Consider the following 21,285-nt stretch of genomic DNA (forward strand, 5'->3'; position numbering starts at 1 on the left):
AATGGCAGCAACTTTGGAATGTTCCGCTTCAAAACAAGTTAAGACATGTAAAGTTTAAAATTGAGCATTGGGAATTTACTAGAACTCGTAAGGAGGAAGTTCTTTTAAATCGCCTCAGAATTGGTTACACTAGAGTGACACATAACTATCTTTTAAAAGCTGAGAATGAGTCTGTTTGTTCAAATTGTAATGTTTGTCTATCTGTCCATCATATTTTAATTGAGTGTCCAAGTTTTAATAGTCTTCGTCAGAAATATTTTAATAGCTGTGACCTACCTCTCGACCGTTTAATCGGAAGAGAGGTCAAATGTAATTTATTTTATTACTTAAAAGAGACTGGCTTTTATTACTTAATGTAATCTGTTCTGCAGATTGTGTATTGTATTTTAATGTTTGCTTTTACCTGGGTTTTTATATGACTTATCCTCTGGATTTGGTACATGTATCCTTTTTTAATTTTTTATTAATAAGTATTTGATTTCATTAAATTAGGTCATCCCACCTCTTGTTTGGCGCATCATAATCATCTTTGGTTTTAGCGCCAAAAAACTCACTCATCACTCACCCTAAAACAGCTAAGAATCGAATACAGTCTATAACTTACAGAACCAACAAATAATAAATTTGGTCAGAGGTCACGTGAGCATGCATATCTATGACATCACAAACATCACGTGATCTCTGACATCATTTGCGACTTTTTGAGTCTGCGTTTGCTACTTTAGCTGAAAATTTTCTGGCAACACTGTGTGCTGTCAAGTTTAATTTCTCATGCAGTAATCTTGCAGAGAGGATATTTATAGTTCACAAGAAATTTAAATTGCATATCTGTTTTACAATTTACTTACATTTTTGGTCTTGCCATTAAATATGTTATTTAAATGCAGCCAAATCTACACTTGTACTTTCGATTTTCTAAATAGTTTACAATTTACTTTTTAAAGTGTTATTCCAAATATGAAGAAACATGTAATAAGGGATAAATAAATGATTCACTTTTGTCAATAGCAAAAATTCATGTCAAATTCTTGGAAATTTCTGATTGAGGATGATCAGTGTTATTATCCTTGAAATGCAACAAATCTCTTTTTTGAATAAAAATTAGTTTCAAATAAGTATTGAATTTTTTAAATTATTAATTTGTAAACTGGTATATATATCTCTTGCATTTGTAATTAACCATTCAATCAGAATAATAAAAATATTATGATGATCATTATATAAAATATTTAATTGTATTTTTAGCCGTTGAAGACAAAAAGAAAAAGAAGCCAGCTGGAAGAAAAAGTAATAATTATAATTTCTTATATAATTTCTTATATTTAAGTGTACTAAAATTATGCTGAGAATTTAACCTAAATAATTTAGTAAGCCATATTTTTAAAAGATGCTTCTTTTTATTCATTACTATAGTTTTGTCTCTTGTATTGATTGCATAAAATATTGCTATCATTTGAAAGAACAGTTAACGTGTGAATGCTTAAATAACCATTTAAATTGCAATTTCAAGTATCAAGCTCAAAATTTTATATAAATCTGAAATAAAAACAGGAAATGGCCATGTATTTTTGGTATATTATTAGTATTGTTGTTGTTATTTGTAATTTCGTGAATTCATAAAAAATATGAAATGAGTTATTTTCATGGCTCACTTGTTCTGCTGAAAACGTTTAAGTATTGTATGTATATAAAGTTGAAGCCAAAAATACATTTAAATGGGTAGTTCTTTAGTAGCTCTTTTTTTTTTTTTTTTTTTTTTTTGGTAATAGTTTGATAAAAAAAAAAATGTCTACCGTTGCATTAAGTCAAAACAGTTTTATGGTATTGAAGTTTTGCTTTCTGTAAATCTATTATAATGCATAATCTGTTATAATGATTATTACATTAAGCAACAATTAGGTAATAATTTTACGCTTAAATCATCTGTTCTTATTAATTGCATATGCTATATACAATAGCTAAATAAAATTCTTAGGGTAGATTTTGTTTTCATTCAGTTCTAGTAGGCCTGCCAAGTAAAAAGTAGTTTCAATGACTATTAATGGGTGTCCGCCGATAACATCGCGGACGAAAACGTCGCGGAGAAAACAACGCAAGGCGAAAACGTCGTGCTACAAAACATCGCAGTTCTAAAACATCGTCGTACAAAATATCATCGTCGGAAATAAAGCGGTTCAAAAACTTCGCGGTTTAAAAACATCGTCGTCGAAAATACCGTGGTAAAAAATAAAGTATATACAAATCATCGCATGACGATAACATTGCGGACATGCTTTTTTCAGGCTTTAATAACTGTAAATGGATATTCCCATAATGATTTATGAGCGCAAGATGGAAAGAAGGATAATTTTTACTTTCATATTTTTTATTAACTAATAAATTTTTGCTGAAAAAGTAAGAAGGAGACTTAAGCATAGAAAATTAATGCAACTTATAGCACTTAAGAGAATTTTAAGCCGACATAGTTAACTAACAAAGGTCATTAATAAATCATTTTTATGAAGTTTTTACTGGTAATTTTTTATGAAAAGTATTATCTAAAAAAGATTAGAAAAAGGAAGGTAAGTAACTGCATGACCTTATTTATAAAAAAATTGCTAAGTTAATTTTGAGATTATTTTCTTCATTTTTGATAATCTAATACACTTTATAGAGAAAATTATTTCTTGTTTTGTTTCAGTTTATTCTTAAAATGACATTAAAAGTTTCATGCACAGCGTGCAGTCAGTTACTTGAATGCTGATTTTTTAGTTATGAAGAAAGTCAGCTATATAATATTTCAGTAAGTTTTATATTTATTAGATTATGCCAAAGCACACTACGGCTATCTGCTTAAGGGGTGGGATTCCTTTGGGGAGTACATTCTCAGGAACTGGTTCACATGCACATTATACTTTAGGAAAATCACGAAAATCTTCGTGCTTTTTTTTTTTTTTTTTTTTCTTCTTCTTCTTTAGAAATAATGTATACTTGCAGTGAACCTTCTTGGTGACTATCTCCCTCTAAGACGAACAGTGCTTTTGAGAACAATAAACATTGGTTTTAATCATTACGCAAGTTTACCGCATTCACTCAAGATTAAAAAGAATGGAATTTTGAGTAGTCACTTTAAATAGGATTGCTTACATTTACATTTATATTTAGACCGCCTAGACGGTATAGTGGTTTGAGTCGCCGAGCTGCGATACCAAAGGTCCCGAGTTCGAACCTCGGAGAAGGCAGGATTTTAACTATCCTTCATAGGAGCAAATGTGGCCCACCTATAATTAGGTGCCTCCGTAATAAAGTGACCATCACTTAGTAGAGGCCAAACTGAAGTCTGCTGAGGGCCACCATTGGTAGAAGAAAACTTTTATATTAAGACATTTCTTATAAGCACTTAAGAGTATTTTATTTGAATTTTCATATACATTTTACTCGAAAATTTTGTAATTACTTATTGAACTTACAGTGACAAACTTCCTAAGACAATTTTAATGTTTTTCTTTTGTGTTTCTTAATTATCAGAATATCTAAATTTATGCACTCCAGAAATCTGTAGCGAAATTAAAATTAATATTTCTGAGAGAGAGTCTACTTTGTGGCGATTCTTTGTCCTAAGAATTCTTTACCTTTGAAGTATAGTATTTTTTAGTGTGCTGTAGTTTAGTACAACTTTTAGTGTGTTGGTTGTGATTCATACTATGTATTAATACGTGTATATACTCGAAATATATGCTTTTTTTGGAGTAATGGATTGCACAGACTCCCTCTTTTTTGTTCATTTTTTTGTTGCAACATGTTTAATTCTTATGTAGTAGTGATGATGTGGGAGTGTGAGGAGCTGTATATAGTCCTTATTTATTTTAAATATTGTCCTCATTCATTTCTGTAGTCTTTATTATGTTGCACATTGTCCTTATTTATTTTGGTAATAACCATGGTTTCTTACTGATCCTGTGACTCAATTATTTTAATGCATGTTATATATTAGTGCATATTTCCCACCAAACATATATTATAAAACTCTATTAATATACGTCTTCAACATATTAAACATGTTTTGGATATAAGAAACACAATTAATTCAAATAGACTCATGATTCTGTGAGTTTTTATGAGCAAAAATTTATAATTTTACGTGTGATATAGTGCAGAATATCAAAAACAAGGATGTGCAAGTTGTCAAAATATAAAATCTTTAAATGAAAGGGAAAATACTTTTTTTGAGGACTTAAATACATTTAACAAATGGCATTTGGAGATGATGATTTTACTGGTTGAAATCTGAATAACTAAATACTGAAAATTTGTAAAACATCTTAAATTGTTTAACCCTTTCAATCCCAATTTATTTGTTTCAACTGACTTGATTTTTTCTATGCCTTCTTGGTAATTATCACAAATGACACAAATCACACTAACAGAAATTGACAGTCTGTCACTAAGCCTCTATAAGAAGATGTTCGCAACAATTTTGTAATGGGGATGTTAAAAATGATGCCTGCTACCAGTGGGACATCAACTATGTAGTAAATTAATGCGTTTAATTCTCTCTAGGTTTCTTTAAACATCTACTGGGACTTAACCCATTGGGACTGAAAGGGTTAAGGGAGAGACTTAAATGCTGTATTTCACCGCACTTAAAATTTTCAGAATATTTGTTTATGAGTTTTTTACAAAAGTTCATTTTTTAATAAATGATTACATTTCATATTCAGTTATTCATAAAATGAAATTTTTTCTTTCATTAATAGTGGTAGTATATATTTGTTTTGAAAGAGAAGTGAGAATTAGGATTTACCTGGGAATTGTAGCAATCTGTTTGCAAGATGAAAGCAATTAAGAACTTTTCGAAACTAACGCTTGAAGGTCTTAGTTTTGAGTATTGAGTTGAAAAACAAGCTAAGTGGCTGAACTCAGGGGAGGGTGGATGAATTACAGCTATTTATACTATTGGGGAGAGTCAACCATTAGTTAACATCCATGAGAACGGGTGTTTCGTTCAAGCCTTATTCCAGGGTCCTGTCCCCTCTGGCCGCTGAAGGCTATTTGATTAATAAAAGACAGCTGAAAATTTCGGTCATTACTGATGATGGTCCATGTACAGACAGAAATAGCATTTCTTAACTTCTTAGTATTTATGTGTTTTACATCTACCATGCAGTTTAAAAAGAGAACCCAGAAAAGTTTAGAGTTCAAACGTGTTTAGATCGCCCTTCCTTGTTTGTTTTTGAAAAAAGGCCCTTTGCCTCTTTTGCATATAAGTGTTCATACATACAGATTTATTTAATTAATATATAATTTCATCAATGAATTATATTAAAAATATAGTTTCTTTTTTGGCCTAAGTTCAACGATACGAATAATGAATAATCCAAAATTTTAAACTTTTTCCAATAAAATTACATATCTACGTAGTTCGATTAAGGAGGCGAAACTCTACGATTATACGTATGATAAAAACATCATAATTTCAAACTTTGTCGCTGAGAATGGAAAATATTTAAAATCTAAGGAACAAGATTTTCCAAAATTAAATAATTTTTTTAATTATATAAACTTTAAGCAGTGTCTTTTCAGAACTGTGCATTATGCATTTATTTATTTTTTTAAAATTTCTTTATTATTAAATACTTCTTCAGACCAATAAGAGAAATATACAAATTTTCCCAAAATATGTTTTAATCTGTCAAAACAACTTTAAAAATTTGGTGTCCGGTCTTTAAACACAAAAATTATAAAATCTCCTTTTACGATTTAATGTATTTAAGGAATAAAACTTTAGTTTATGTAAATAATGGGAATAATATAAATACGAAGAAATGAAAAAATAGAAGTGCTTTACAAGTAAATGAAATTGGTATAATGCTTTTAAAAGTACTGTGGGTTTTTTTTCCCAGTTCCGCTTTCCGAAATGTTTCATTAATTCCCCTTTGCTTCCGATTGCTCAACAAACGCCCACACGACTGTCTTTCTTTATGTCTCGTGTTCACAACGTCTGTTCCTGTACGATTAAATCTACATAATAACAGGACCGAATAATTCTAAATTAAAATGTAATCTTAATACTAAATTAAAATGTAATCTTAATTATCTAATTAATCTTAATTCTAAATTAAAATGTAATCTTTAAAAAAATTTATACAAAATAAAATTTAGAATTGAACACAGCCCCTTAAAGAATAAAATATCATATATTTCACATCTACGGCTTTACGGACTGGGAATATCATTTTACGGATTATTATTAACTAGGAGTATGATATACGGCTTTACGAATTGGGAATATGATTTGACCTTTATGACGAACTGTTAAAAAAATAATCGACGTAACGTCTACATTGATAAGCATAATGCACAATGTTCCGAAGACCTAGTTTAAATTTATATGTGATTATCCACATAACACAATCATATGATTAATTCTATTCACTTTAAGTATCTTTTATAGAATATTTCACATTTAGTACATTTGTATAACATATTTCATTAAATGTAAGGCAACTTTCTTATGTAAAAGCTAAATAATGTTCATTAATTTTAAAAGTTATATAAACTTGTGGTGATATTTATGATATGACACTAAATAGTTTGCTATAAGATTTGGAAAAATAAGAAAATAGCCATACATTTTCTAGAAACATTTAATTTTTTCTGGAAATATGTTTACTGGAACATTTTTTCCAGAATAATTTTTCAGGGACATTTTTTTAACACCGTGCGTAATAACAGTACCATGTGCAATAAATTTTCGTAATGATAATTTTTTATGAAATAATACAGTTGTCCATTTATCTGCACTTCCTGTTATCTGAGGTAATCCACATTACCTTAAATGATTGAATTCCACACATATGATAAGAAAACCTAATTAAACAAAACTTAATTAAAAGACTTAATTACTAAAAAACCTACATAAAATATTTATCAGGACAGAGGATAATGCATATTAATTAATTTTCAGGTTTAAATAACACTGTCTTTCATGTTATTTTTTCCCGTGCAATTCCTGTCTGAGTTATTTATTCTAGCTGAGTACTTCTTTCTCTTCATCACTGTCTCGGTCCTGTTATTATGTAAGAAGTATTTAAATTCTTTATAAAAATGCACTAAAAATAAAAATTGTTAGCAAATAAACGCATTGCACAATTTACATACTACATTTACATATAAATATATATGTAAACAACATGTCTAGAATTTAATTGCACACTTTCGACACGTAAATTTCGTTTCCATAAAGAGTGCAATCTCTTATCATATGTTTCTATGTATACACAATAGGCTAGGTTGTTTAAATATGGCAAGGCACACAAAGGCTATCAAGCTTAGAGAAAGGATGCCTGCGATACCAACCACGAAGCCAGCCTCTTTGCCTGAAATGGCACTGCGTTCAAATTCCTAGCATTCAGCGATTTTAACCATTCGACCACTAATAGGGGTCATGATTACAGTAAGATTAAAGATTATAATTTATAAATTCAAATGCTTTGCGAAACATTTGTTCATGTAAAATTAAATGTGAAACAAAAGCAAAAAGATTCAATAAAAAATGAAAATGAGTCAAAAAACGTGCAGAGTGACTTTTAGATTTAAAGCTCATAGCTCATTTCTGATTTTCCTGGTAGACTCAATCTTAAGTTTCTCAAGTAAATGGTTTTCTTATAGTCTTATAGTATGATAGTGGCTGTGATCTACATGCATCTGGTACTCGCTGCTCGACAATACGTGGATAAATATCGATAGAGACTTCGAGATACGTAATTAATAAAGTACTTCTGATAAAACTCAACATTCAGATCATTACAATAGACCAGTTGTACAAAAAAATATGACACGGAAGGCTTTTTACCACTTTACTTAGAGTATAATATGCTTATATAAGACATCTCTATAACTAAAACTTGGATGTTGGATTGCTGTATTTTTTACTCTTTTTATTTTAATTCTACACAGATATTTTTATTCTAACTAGACTCATCTCTCTTTCTACCTTCATTTTACTTCTAATTGTTTATCATAAAATTTCAGTCTAATTATTTTAAGATTCAATTACTATCTGATATTTGATTTAAAGATCTTTTTCTTTGGGTTTGAACCATTTTAAAATAATTAAATAATTTATTCCGATTTCAAAACTCTGTTTACTAGCTTTTCTCAGTAAAGATGCTAATATTCGTTACCTGAAAGGAACCTCGAGTTTAATTTTTATTAAATTTTTAACCTGTTCCAGCACTATATACAAAAACTGCTCATTAGTTTTAAACTAGCAATAATGATTCCAGATACACTAAAAATAAATCAAATTGTAAATTGCTTAGCTGACATTTCTCAGTTCACAAAAATTTTCCTGGTGTTCAACTACTAATAAACATATACTAACTGTATTCAATAATGGAACACCTGCTTATTTTTACTTAACAAACTGTAAAACGTCATTTGAGCCTGAAGGGTAAACAGGTGGCTCCTGCCTCGAGAAAACCATTGTTTGACAATTAGGTAAATAATGTATGTCTCATGCTCCAAGTATTAGTTGTACCTGAAACTCGGAAACTTAACTGCATTTTCTGTCAGAGAAGCCAACATGCCGTTACACTATATCATCAGCCAAAAGAACCGTAAACAACTTATGGTAAAAGGATACATCTATAATTTTGAACGTGCTAGTGCTGAGAAAAGTATTTGGAAATGTGTAGAGTATTTTACTTGTAAGTGTAAAGGGCGAATTCACACTCAAGATGATAATATCATTCTTGAAACATCTCACGGGCATCCACCAAATGCTGGCAAAATTACAGCGAAAGAGATTATGAGTTCAATTAAAGAGCGTGCGGTAACCACGCAAGAATCGACACATTCTTTAGCAGCAGTTGGTACAATTGGCCTTCCTTGTGCTGTTTTGGGGCATATACCACCAGTGGAAAATATTAAAAAAATTATCAGATATGCTCGACACGGAGAAATGCCATTGCATAATCTTAGATGTGTTGAAGAATTAGTAATCCCAGAACAGTTTTCAAAAACACTAAAAGAAGAGAAATTTTTGCTGTATGACAGTGGAGTGCAGACAGACAGAATTCTAATTTTCTCGACCCTCAGAAATCTGGACTTCATGGCTGAATGTCCGAACTGGTTTGCTGATGGAACTTTTAAAGCAACACCACCGCTTTTCAGTCAGATTTATACAATCCATGGTGTTAAATATGATAATGTGATACCTTCAGTGTATGTATTAATGCCAAACAAACGTGAAGAAACATACAATAGAGTGTTTACGGTGATAAAATCTTTGAAACCGAATCTGCAGCCCAAAACTGTAATGACTGATTTTGAAAAGGCTGCCATAAATGCCTTTAAAAATTCCTTTCCGAATATCATTCAGAGAGGATGTTTTTTTCATTTAAGTCAGTGTGTGTATAGAAAGATTCAGTCTGCAGGTTTGCAAAGTAAATATGAAACTGATCCAAATTTCGTTTTGGAAATCTCTCAACTTGCAGCTTTGGCTTTCGTTCCTACTTCAGATGTCATTGAAGCATTTGAGCAATTAATATCATCTACTTATTTTGTAAATAATATGAACATCATTCAGCCAATCATAAATTATTTTGAAGACACGTGGATTGGTAGATTTACTCGTCGTGGACAACGTCACAGACCAGTGTTTGACATCCCTCTTTAGAACTGTTATGATGCTGTAAAAGATAAAATTCCAAAGACAAATAATGCGGTTGAAGGATGGCATTGCAGATTCAACGAACTTATGAACGGATGCCATCCAACAATCTGAAAATTTATTGATTACTTAAAAAAGGAACAAAATTTAAATTCTATAAAAATTGAACAATACATTGCAGGTCACCATCCACCAGTAAGTAGAAAAGTATACAGAGATACATCTCTCAGAATTCAAAAGATTGTAAATGAGTATAATGATCGGCCTATTTTAGACTATTTAAGGGGAATAGTCTACAATTTTCAACTGCAGGTGTAAATTTTTTATACATTAATTAATAAGGATGTTTAATGTCTGATATAATTATATATGTTTTTATTATTACAGCTTTAACATGAGTCGTAATTACATTATATTTTCTGAAAAATATTAGGCGAACTTTTATGCTCTTAGAGTTGATATTTACAATTATACTAGCTTTCATGAATATATGTGAATGATATTTTACTCCATATAATGTGTTTTATTTAAGCCTCTTTGGTATACACTCTTTGGTAGTATAAATCAAATTTTATTTCATCAGAGAAATTATGAATGACAAATGATGATGCCTTGTTCATTTAAATATCATTTATTAACTGAAACGGTATGCGAAGCTAAAATTTATTGGAGATTTGGTATTAAAAATAATGATATTTTTGAAAAATTCCTATCAATTAAAATTTTATTTCGTTTTATTTTTCATTAATTCATGTTTGTGTGAGAAAATAACTTTAGAGTATTTGTTTATAGTGGATAAATTTTTAGCTCAATAAGCTATCTATATTTTAATAAAATTCAGTAAATTTAATACCATTGTGGATGCATATAAGACGAAATTTTCAATTTCTATTCCTTACTGAAATCATCCTGATCAGGTAGCTTAATATTAAAGAATACGTTTAAGAGTATTTTTTAACTCGTAAAGCAATGGGAGATATATTTACTTAATTTTATCTCAAATACTAATAAGATTAGACTTTTAATGGCTTTTCTTGTAACTTACTTTGATATATCAAACTTATATACGTGGGCACATCTTATATGTAAGCCCCTTTTGTCTTTCTGAAAGATTCTTAAAAGAAAAAACTTTTTCATATATGACACCATTATGTTTTGAGACAATACGGTATTTTATTGTGTATTTCTGCATATTTAAAAGGGGGAACTTTGAAAACTGAGGTAAGAGATTTGCTTTTAAATCCCTAGTCATTTCAATTTTGATCAATACTGATTATATAACATAATTTTAAAAATAATTTATTATATGACAGTAATGTAAATTTAACATTAAAAATCCTTAACAGCAGTTTTTCATTTGCTAAATATAGAATGATATATAAATGGAAGTTTTATTTGATAAATATGAAAGGTATTTTAGAGAGTTTCATGTTTTTCTGCAATGGGTAACACTATAAATATCGGTCTTTTGCTACAAAAATACATTCTCAAAACATGCTTATGTATAATATCATAAATATTTTCAATGTATAGCTTATTTGAAAATATTTATGAAGCAATATTAAATATTAGTTCTAACTTAGGCGGAAATTTCTGCTATGTTTACAGTTTTCTCGCGCTCCTAATTTTTTAAATGTATACAATGAAGTATTTATTATTTAATTAATTTTTTATAACTGCATTAATAGATGGTACATTATTTGCAAAGTTTTGACATATCACCTTTTTTACGAAATGAAGGAAAGTAAAATTATTGTTTATTCTTAAGCTACAAATTTTGAACAAGGCTGACATATCTACGCTAAATTTTATAATGGTGCCATAAATATTTTTCATTATTCAATAACAAATATAAATTTTTATAATTACTTAAAAATAGTAAAAGAGTGGATTATAAAGCAGTGTGTTGAATAAAAATAATATAATATTAAGAATGGCAACTTTTGATTAAAATATAGATTCAAAATATTATTTCCTGACGCACTGCAAAATCTGAAAGTAACACAGTCTATTGTAAACAAATTTTTCAGGATGCACTTTTGGATATAATTTGATCTGAGAAATAAACATTAATACAAGGTGATTGTGTAATTCAACAAACAATCTCTATACTGCTTCATAAAATAGATGACTTATGATGGAAGTCTTCTTTTATAAAATACTGTGGTTTAATGTTGCAAACGAAGTTTCAGCTTAAGTTTGGAAATTAATATAGAGGGAAAGTTAAAAAGAGTCTTTCAAAACTAACAAGTTAGCATATGAATAGCATTAGGGAAGAATATAAAACACATTTCAGTATACATTCAGTATTTATTTCACAATAAGGAAACATTTTTCACTATATAAATAGCATAAGGAAATACTTTTTCAGAATATGAATGTAAAAAAACTTTTCAGTATATATCCAGTACTTATTTCAGTATAAAAAAAACCATTTGATTATGTAAATAGCATAGGGAAAGAATTTTTCAGCATATGATTCATATATTAATATATCGATTTCTTTAAAAAACATTAACATTTAAGAACTAATCAATAGAAAAAATGCAAATAAACAAAAAGTAAACATATTTAATTAAAATAAAACTTTAACAAACATTCTCTATTCGTAAAAAGCAAATTTAAAGTTAATTAAATTTTAAATTATGAAATTTAATTGCAAACAAATAAATGATTAATTATTGCTGCGAACTAATCTACAATATCATTTAAATTCTGAGAGCATATATAAATTACGTGAAAGTATCAAAATCCATGAATAAATATATAATTCCAAAAAATTTTTTAATCGTAAAAAAAATTTTAAAATGTATAAGTGAATAATTGTTGAGCAGGCAGGAGACAAACTTATCAAGGGAAGTTGCCTCCAAACCTAACTCTTCAATTATTCAATTCGTGTTTCGTATCATCCATGTATTCAGAATTTAAATGATATTGCAGATTAGTTCACAGCAATAATTAATCATTCATTTGTTTACAATTAAATTTCATAATTTAAAATTTAATTAACTTTAAATTTACTTTTTACGAATAGAGAATGTTTTTTAAATTCAAATTTCATTACTTAAATCAATGCGCAAGAGAATTATTTAAATTTAATTTAACTTAATGTTTATTAAAAGTAAAACTATTATTTAACTAAAATATTTATTCTTTTTAATTAAAATAAAAATGTATTTTTTATTCACGAGAGATGCCTTTGACAAGAATTTTTATGTCAGTTATGGAACTTAATCATGAAGGCATCAAAAGAACTTTTGAAATCTGCACTGAGATTGAACTTATTGAGATCTGTAGTTTTCAAAGCTTTATTTTTTTTATATGAGATAAGGTTGGTTTGTGTAAAAAAAAAAAAAAAAAAAAAAGAAAAAAGAAAAAAAAGAAAAAAAGAAAAAAAAATATTTAAAATGAGAAAAGATATATATATATATATATATATATTTTACTTTTCAAACGAAAATATCAAATGCTCCTCAGCTGACTACCTCCTATCCAACCTTTTTCACATTTTAAATGATTTTTAAAATTATTTATATGATTACTCCAGGAACCAAACCTTTTTAGTAAGATCGGTGAAAAGTACGCAATTTGTCTAGTAATTTAATGGAAAAAAAAAAAGAAAAAGAAAAAAGAAAGACATGAAAGAAGAATAAGATATTTACACCAGCTTTTTTTTTTTTAATAATATTGTAATTATTTAGTAAAATCATATCTTCTTCTATAATGCATACCACATTACTTCATTTTGTTTAAATTGTAGAAGATATTAAAGTTAAGTAAAAATTTCAAATTACCTTTGAATGCCACTTCCAGATACTTTTACAACAGGTAAACGAGTAAACAAAAAGTTAACATTTCTAGTCTCCTCTCCTGAAATTAAGCTCATACTCTATACATAACTGTAAATAAATTAAATGAATATTTTAGAAAAAGTAGAAATCTTCTTCATTAAAATTTCTGAATTCATTCATGTGTTCATTGATACTGGACTATCAAAAATGCAAATTGTGTGTCTTTCAAATTGCAAATTCATAGATATGCAAGAAATTCATATTATATTTAATTGTAGGGAGTTATGAAACTAGCATTATTTTCAGTATAAAGACCTACATTCATTTCAGTCATAAATGTAAAGACCTACATTCATTTAAGTCAATCAGAGTTTTACGTCTGCTTTCTAAACATTTGTCAATAAAATAAATATAACTCAAATATTTTTGTATACAAATCAGAAAGACCTTACACAGAGATGTAACCAGATAGCCATTATCTATACTGTTTTAATGATTTGAAGCATCATAATATGCATTTTTGTAAGACTCATTTGATAACACTGTAGTTAGCTAGGTCATTAGTGAAACAATCATAGATGACTCAATGCTAAAGAAAAAGATGCAAGAATTCTGAATACAGTTGAGAAAATTCCTAATTATCTGATTGTTTTATAATTCTACATTTCCTATGAGCTATAATTTTTATTGCAATTCTTACCCATTACAATTAGGAATATATTAATCCTAGAAGCATTTGACATTCATTTAAAAGAAATTCAAAACAATTTAGAGAAACTACTATTTTATACTTTTATATATGTATTAGTTTTCAATAACAAGAGGATTTCCCAAAAATTTTGGTCCAGTTTAATGCAAAATTAGAGCACAAAATTTAAATCATATTTTTCGTATCAAAATCCTAGTGCTAAATATCCATAAAAAATAATTCATTTTATGATGAAACTGAAACATTCGAAGTTTATTGCAAAAGTTGCCTTCAAGAAGCAAAATGATTGTGTCACAGTATCAATGCGAATTCGTAAATATTACTAAAATGCATTACTATAATATGTAATATAATAAAGACTAGTAAATATGGACAATATGCAAAACGAATAAGGACTATATGTAGCCCTCTTAACACGCACCATCACCACTACACTTTATATAAAAATTAGTCATATTTTAACAATAAAACGAAAAAAAGTTTTTTTTTAGCAATCCAGCACTTAAAAAAGCATGTGATTCGATTTTATACAAGTATATAGTATGAATCATAGCCAACATGCTAATTAAGCCTTACGTGAATACAGTCAAAAGTCTTTAATCCGGACTCGTCGGGACTTTGGCGATTCCGGATTATCGATTTTTCCGCATTATAGATCATCAGTTTAAATCTGGTAAGATCGCATGCAGAAATCATAAAATTAAAAATATGAAACCGTAATTTATAAAATAATGAGCAATTATGATCTAAAGGGTATCAAAATTTACAAAAAAAAAGAAGCTTAATATTTATTTGTTTACTTTATTAAACATTTCTTTCAACGCGTGCATGCGTAAAGCATACATTAGGCATAGTCGAAATTAGAAAAATTGCAACCAGAAAACTATTTGATTTGTATTCGTGATATTTATAATGAGGAGGAATTTGATTTAAATCATATCAAAGACCGAGTAGATCGAGATGAAATACAACATTTAGTAAGGAATTATAAGCCGACTGAAATAAAAACATCTGCCCTGAAGATAACGATAGTGCTGACAGATCAACTTCCAGTTCATCGCTCGCCGCGACGTCCCCCCCCCCGCGCAGAGCAGCATGAAATTGATAAACAGATTTCGGAACGGTTAGATAAACAAAGGATATGCCTTTATCCATTTTTTGTAGCAATTCCACTTTTTGTTTGATGGACATCGAAACATACTTTCGTTTTGTAGATCCTTTGGGAGCTCCAGCATCGGAAATTCTATTTGACATAATCGAAAGTTCAAGCTTACTTTTATAAAATTGCTCTTACAGTCTGCAAAAAATAATAAGCCGGATCCAATTCGAAGATTAAGGAACAACGCAATCATCAACATTAACTGTAATAGATAATTAGATAATTTTAGCTTATACCATCCGTTATTAAACGCTCACGCGAAAACGTATTCTACGCTTGCGCAGACGCATATGCAAGTCGTAAAGGTCTTGCGCGCACGCGTAAACGCCTATGCGCATGCGTCAACGCGGCGCATGCACAGAAAGATTTTAGTTTTGAGGTCCGGATTATGGGTGTCCGAATTAACGACTTTTGACTGTATTAAAAAGAACACATATCGAAGTATAAAAAATGGGTAACTCCATGAAGTTATAAACTTATATGCAACATTTTGTTCTTTTTGTTACATGCAGATGCAAGAATGAACATCGTAGTAGAGTTTTTATGGCTGGGAAAAGAGATAGAGAAGCTTTTTTTCCCTTCCTGTGGAGTGTAAGAGGAAGAAAATGTTTAACGTTGAGGTAAAGAAATCCAGATAAGCAATTAGTATATTTGTTGTTTACGGTGGTGCACATAAATAAACTGAATTCTACATTTAACCTAATAACACACCTCTCATTGACTTAGCTATTTCACAGCATATCTTTGCTTATTATTGTGAACTGAGAAACTAAAACTACAGTTAATTACAGATTGAAAAAAGCAATAAGATTTGTAAAATTATTAAAACAAAAAGATAATTTTGTTTGATTTAAAACATAAACTATGGAACTTAACATGCCTTCTTTCAAGATATCTTTTTCCAATAGTTTAATGCCTAGACGCACTAAATACTTTCATTTTTTTTAAACAATTTCTTTCTGGATACTTTAATTAAAAAATAATCATTCACGAAGCGAATCCGGATTTTAAAATTTAATTACGATTGATATTCAAAATCATATGTTTCTAAAGCATATATGATTCATAAATATGTATTCATATGATTGATATGATTCATAAAAATGTTATATTTTCTTATTCCAAACAATTTGTCATATAAATACAAAAAGAAATTGTACTTGAAACGTTTCAGTCAGTGAAAAGAAAAGACAATATAAAATATGTACAGTTTTTATCCTTGAAATCTATATAAAGGAAATTCGATTAAGTTTTTATTTCACTAAATTTTATCTTTAATTAAAAATTTACAAGAAAAATTAGTCGCTTCAAAGTTGCTAGGCAAAGAATCGCTAGAAAATAGAATCTCACTCAGAATATATTTTAATTTCGCTACAGATTTTTGGCGAGCATAATTTAAGATGTTCTGAAAATTAAGAAATACCGAAGAAAACATTCAAAATTGTCTTAGAAAGTTGGCCACTGTCTGTAAGTTCAACAAGTAACTACAAAATTTTCGAATAAAGTGTATATGAAAAATTAAATAATACTTTTAAAGTGCTAAATAAGAAATGTCTAAATCTAAAAGTAAATGTAAGCAATCCTATTTAAAGCGACTACTCAAAATTCCATATCTGTTTAATCTTGAGAGAATGTGGTGAACTTGTGTAATGATTAAAAACCAATGTTTATTATTCTCAAAAACACTGTTCGTCTTAGAGGGAGATAGTCACCAAGAATGTTCACTGCAAGTATACATTATTTCTAAACAACAACAATAACAAAAAAAAAAAAAAAAAAAAAAAAAAAAAGCTGCAGGAAGATTTTCGTGATATTCCTAAAGTATAATGTGCATATGAACCAGTTCCTGAGAATGTACTCCACAAAGGAATCCCACCTCTTAAGCAGATAGCCATAGTGTGCTTTGGCATAATCTAATAAATCCAAATCCTACTGAAATATTATGCATAGCTGACTTTCTTCATAACTAACAAATCGTCATTCAAGTAACTGACTGCACGCTGTGCATGGAAATTTTAAAGACATTTTAAGAATAAACTGAAACAAAACAAGAAATAATTTTCGCTATAAGAGTATTAGACTAACAAAAGTGAAGAAAATAATCTCAAAATTAACTTAGCAATTTTTTTATAAATAAGGTCATGCAGTTACTTACCTTCCTTTTTCTAATCTTTTTTAGATAATACTTTTCATAAAAAATTACCAGTAAAAACTTTATAAAAATGATTTATTAATGACCTTTATTAGTTAACTATGTCGGTTTAAAATTCTCTTAAGTGCTATAAGTTGCATTAATTTTCTATGCTTAAGTCTCCTTCTTACTTTTTCAGCAAAAATTTATTAGTTAATAAAAAATATGAAAGTAAAAATTATCCTTCTTTCTATCTTGCGCTCACATATCATTACGGGAATATCCATTTACAGTTATTAAAGCCTGAAAAAAGCATGTCTGCGATGTTATCGTCATGCGATGATTTGTATATACTTTATTTTTTACCACGATATTTTCGACGACGATGTTTTTAAACCGCGAAGTTTTTGAACCGCTTTATTTTCGACGACGATATTTTGTACGACGATGTTTTAGAACTGCGATGTTTTCTCCCACGATGTTTTGTAGCACGACGTTTTCGCCTTGCGTTGTTTTCTCCGCGACGTTTTCGTTCACGATGTTTTCGGCTGTAACCCTATTAATGTGTCTCAATATTTTTTATTTAAATTATGTTATGAAGAAGTCTTTAAATGGAATTTGTTTCCCTTTAAATTTATACAGTTATTATCTGCAGCTAAATGTATCATAGTTTAAAAGATGATAAGAATTTCATTGATATAGGAGATAGTATTCTGGAATTTTAAATAAATCATTACTAAAGATGATCATTAGTGTTTTTATTTGTGATGTAATCTGCCAACAGGTGGCACTTTTTGCAAATAGTGACAGATGGTGCTGCTGTTGCATAGTGAGAGTTAGAAAGATTATCTAGTTTTTCTGGTAAGAGTGCATTCTTCCCTTCAACAAGAGACTTAATATACATATGTACATAAGTAATTAAATAAAATAATCAAATAAGTGGAAAATATTTACGATGTTGAGTATGAAAATGAAAGAGCAAAAGCAAACAGCCAAACTTCTACATGAATAAGAAAAAATTTGCTTTGGCCCACAAAACTTGAGAACTGCAATTCCTTGAGAAGTTGTAAGCAAATATCTTCCAAATAAGTCCAACATTTGTACAGTGTCAAAGAAATTGAAAACCAGTGAAATTTTATTGAACAGGGTTCGCAGCGGTCCTTACAAATGCTTATAAGTCCTTATATTCCAAAATAAAATATAAAGGCACTTATAAGTGCTTACTTTTTCTTTAAAGCCCTTATTTTTTTTGTTTTTAGTGCTTATTTTTTGCTTTTAGTGTTAACGTAACCTATGGTGCACGCAAGAGTACAGACAGGTGCACGTCCTTCTATTGGTCAAAGAATTGCAAAAACCGTAGAAAATTCCGGTACATTCGGTATTCTTTTCCTCCCACCCAAATACTACACACGTTTGAATTTCTATCAAAATTTTAATAATTTGCATTCTCGTTCCGTGTGGTCAGTTCATATTCGTGTTTATTATGATCATTATGCTTATATTTTGAGCATATGTATGAATATTTATAATAATATAGTTGCAGTAGCTGCTGAAGTGTAGATAAACTTGGTGTATGGGTGTATTTGGGTAAAATAAAAATGGGTGTATTTTTACGCAAATTAACTTTCTAAGAAATAATATTCGGAATGGCTTAAATAAAAGGAAAGTAATCGAATAGTCATAATATTTTTTTTTTTTCCAGTACATTATACAGTACGGAGGTTGGGAGGTTCTCCCCGTTCTCCGTAAAATCTCTAATATTGAAGCAGCGGTTTTTTTTTTTTTTTTTTTAAGTCACCGTCTAATCTGGATTAAATAGGACTAAAAGTTTTGTGGTCTACCCAACCCAAGCTAAGAATGATTCTATTCTAAAAATTTAACGCAGTCTGTTCAAAATTAGAATCAAAAACATCCCAGAGTAGTAAGTCTCTTTCTTTTCTTTTATTTAGTTCTTTATTCTCCGGATACCGGCAGATGTTGATTCCGATTCCGATTGCGTAATATCATGTATGGAAGAATTACGCCGCACGTATTGCGCAAAAACATTTGCGGTATTTTGCAGAGATAATTAATTTTTATGTTCAGTCTGAGATTTATTTATGAACACTTAAAAGAGTTTTACTGTGCTTTCTAAGCAGAATATTTCAGTTCCGTTGGTCTATTTTTATATGATGCACATATTGAAATGTCAAAATCATTTATTTAGCCGAGAAATCTAAAGAACGGCTACAATCTCGTCCCCTCTTCTTTTTTTTCAGTTACGCTCAACTATACGGAACATTCGGCAATTTCCGAGTATGCGGGTTAGTTAAGCTTTTACTGTTAAAGGATGACTGCATGAAGCAATTTCCCATCTCCTGATTTCAGAAATGTTCCTCCTTTTTTACTTAAATTACTTTGTTTGGGATATATGTTAAGGAAAAACTGTTATGCAATGAAAATTTAGAAAATGTTCAGAATTTTGATTTAAGTTAAATTATTTAAATATTAATATGAGTGGAAAAATAAATTGTATTTATTATTAGGTGCCAAGTGAATACAATTAATATGGCTTATTATTATTTATTTTCTATATTTTGAATTGAAATTTCATCATTAAATCTTGTAATATAGTTTAGTTCTGCATAGTTTTTTTTTTCTCTCATTGTAAACTAATTCTGTAAATTGAACTGGCATTTAAAATTTAAAAAAAAAAGTTAATTGTTTTCCAGTAATGCTTATTCTCTTAATAAATATTGCATTGCTCATATTTTAAATTGCAAGTCTAATTTTTCTTTTAAAGTTATGCAGTTGTGTATAATGTAATTAGACAGGTGCTTATTTCTTTTCTTAAAATGTGCTTGAAAAGTACTTATAGGTGCTTATTTTTTTTAACTAAAATGTGGCTATGAACCCTGTTGAACAAGTTTGGAAGAGGTTATCCAGAAATGTTGGTTGGAATGATCTGGTAAGTGAAGAGCGATTACTGGCATCTGTCAAAAAATCATTACGTCAACTTTCTCAGAAGTTCAGCACTGATTAAAAGCACTTATCACTGTGCTGTGAAAAAAAGTGAAGTTCATTTTTCTATGGTTTGTGGATTAAAAGAGGCCTAACTAAAAGAAAGAGAGAGAGGCATACTGTCAGTGGTTTCAGACAACTTCTTCAGTAAAATTCAAACAGTATGTTCTACTCTTGGTTTTTAAATGAGGTGCTGTTTCACTTGTGGAATGTGTTAGTTCTCAATATTCTTGTATTTGGAGAAGTGAAAATCTTAACACGGTACACAAAGAATTCCCTTCTTTCCGAAAAAATTAGTGTGGAATGCGAGATTGATTCCATCTTCTTTGTTTACAACCATCGCAGTAGTTGTGTGAATGAAATTTTCATGGCAGTTGTAAATAAATTGGATAACAGGAAACTTTCCAATGGATACAGTAGGATAGAGCATATACCACATGTTATATACCTGAAAGATGGAAATTAAATCCTCTTTTTCTGATTGCATAATTTTGAAGGTTTTTTTACCAGTGTATTTTCCTGATAAGACACCACCTGATTATTTTTTGTGGACATACCAAAGAGGAGAGTTTCTGCAAACAAACCCCCAAAAACAGGCACCTGGAAAACATATCAATGAAGCATTCAGGCAGTGATAGCAAGTGTGCTGGCAAATATATTCCAAAATATGCTACACTGAGTTTAGTGTTGTCCAGATACAAATGATAGCTACTTCCAGGACATGTCATCATTTCTCTCACAAAGTGCTATGCTTCAGGTTTTGTTACAGAGCTTCATTAATGTCAAAATTATTAAAGAAATAATAGATTCGATTGCAAGGGGAACATCTTTACATAGAGG

At 29.2% G+C, this 21,285-nt stretch overlaps 1 protein-coding gene across 2 annotated transcripts in view; it reads left to right on the top strand.

Moving 5' to 3' along the window:
• LOC118203030 (MBT domain-containing protein 1-like) overlaps nucleotides 1-21,285 on the top strand; it is a 100,733-nt gene that overhangs the window by 72,176 nt on the left and 7,272 nt on the right. For both annotated transcript variants that reach the window (XM_085824228.1, XM_085824227.1), the window contains one exon: nucleotides 1,246-1,287. In XM_085824228.1, coding sequence (XP_085680354.1) covers nucleotides 1,246-1,287 — 42 coding nt within the window. The remainder of the gene's footprint in view (nucleotides 1-1,245; nucleotides 1,288-21,285) is intronic.

Source organism: Stegodyphus dumicola, chromosome 9 (assembly GCF_044657685.1).
Source record: "Stegodyphus dumicola isolate Sdum_Otavi_A_Nest chromosome 9, ASM4465768v1".
NCBI lineage: Eukaryota > Metazoa > Arthropoda > Arachnida > Araneae > Eresidae > Stegodyphus > Stegodyphus dumicola.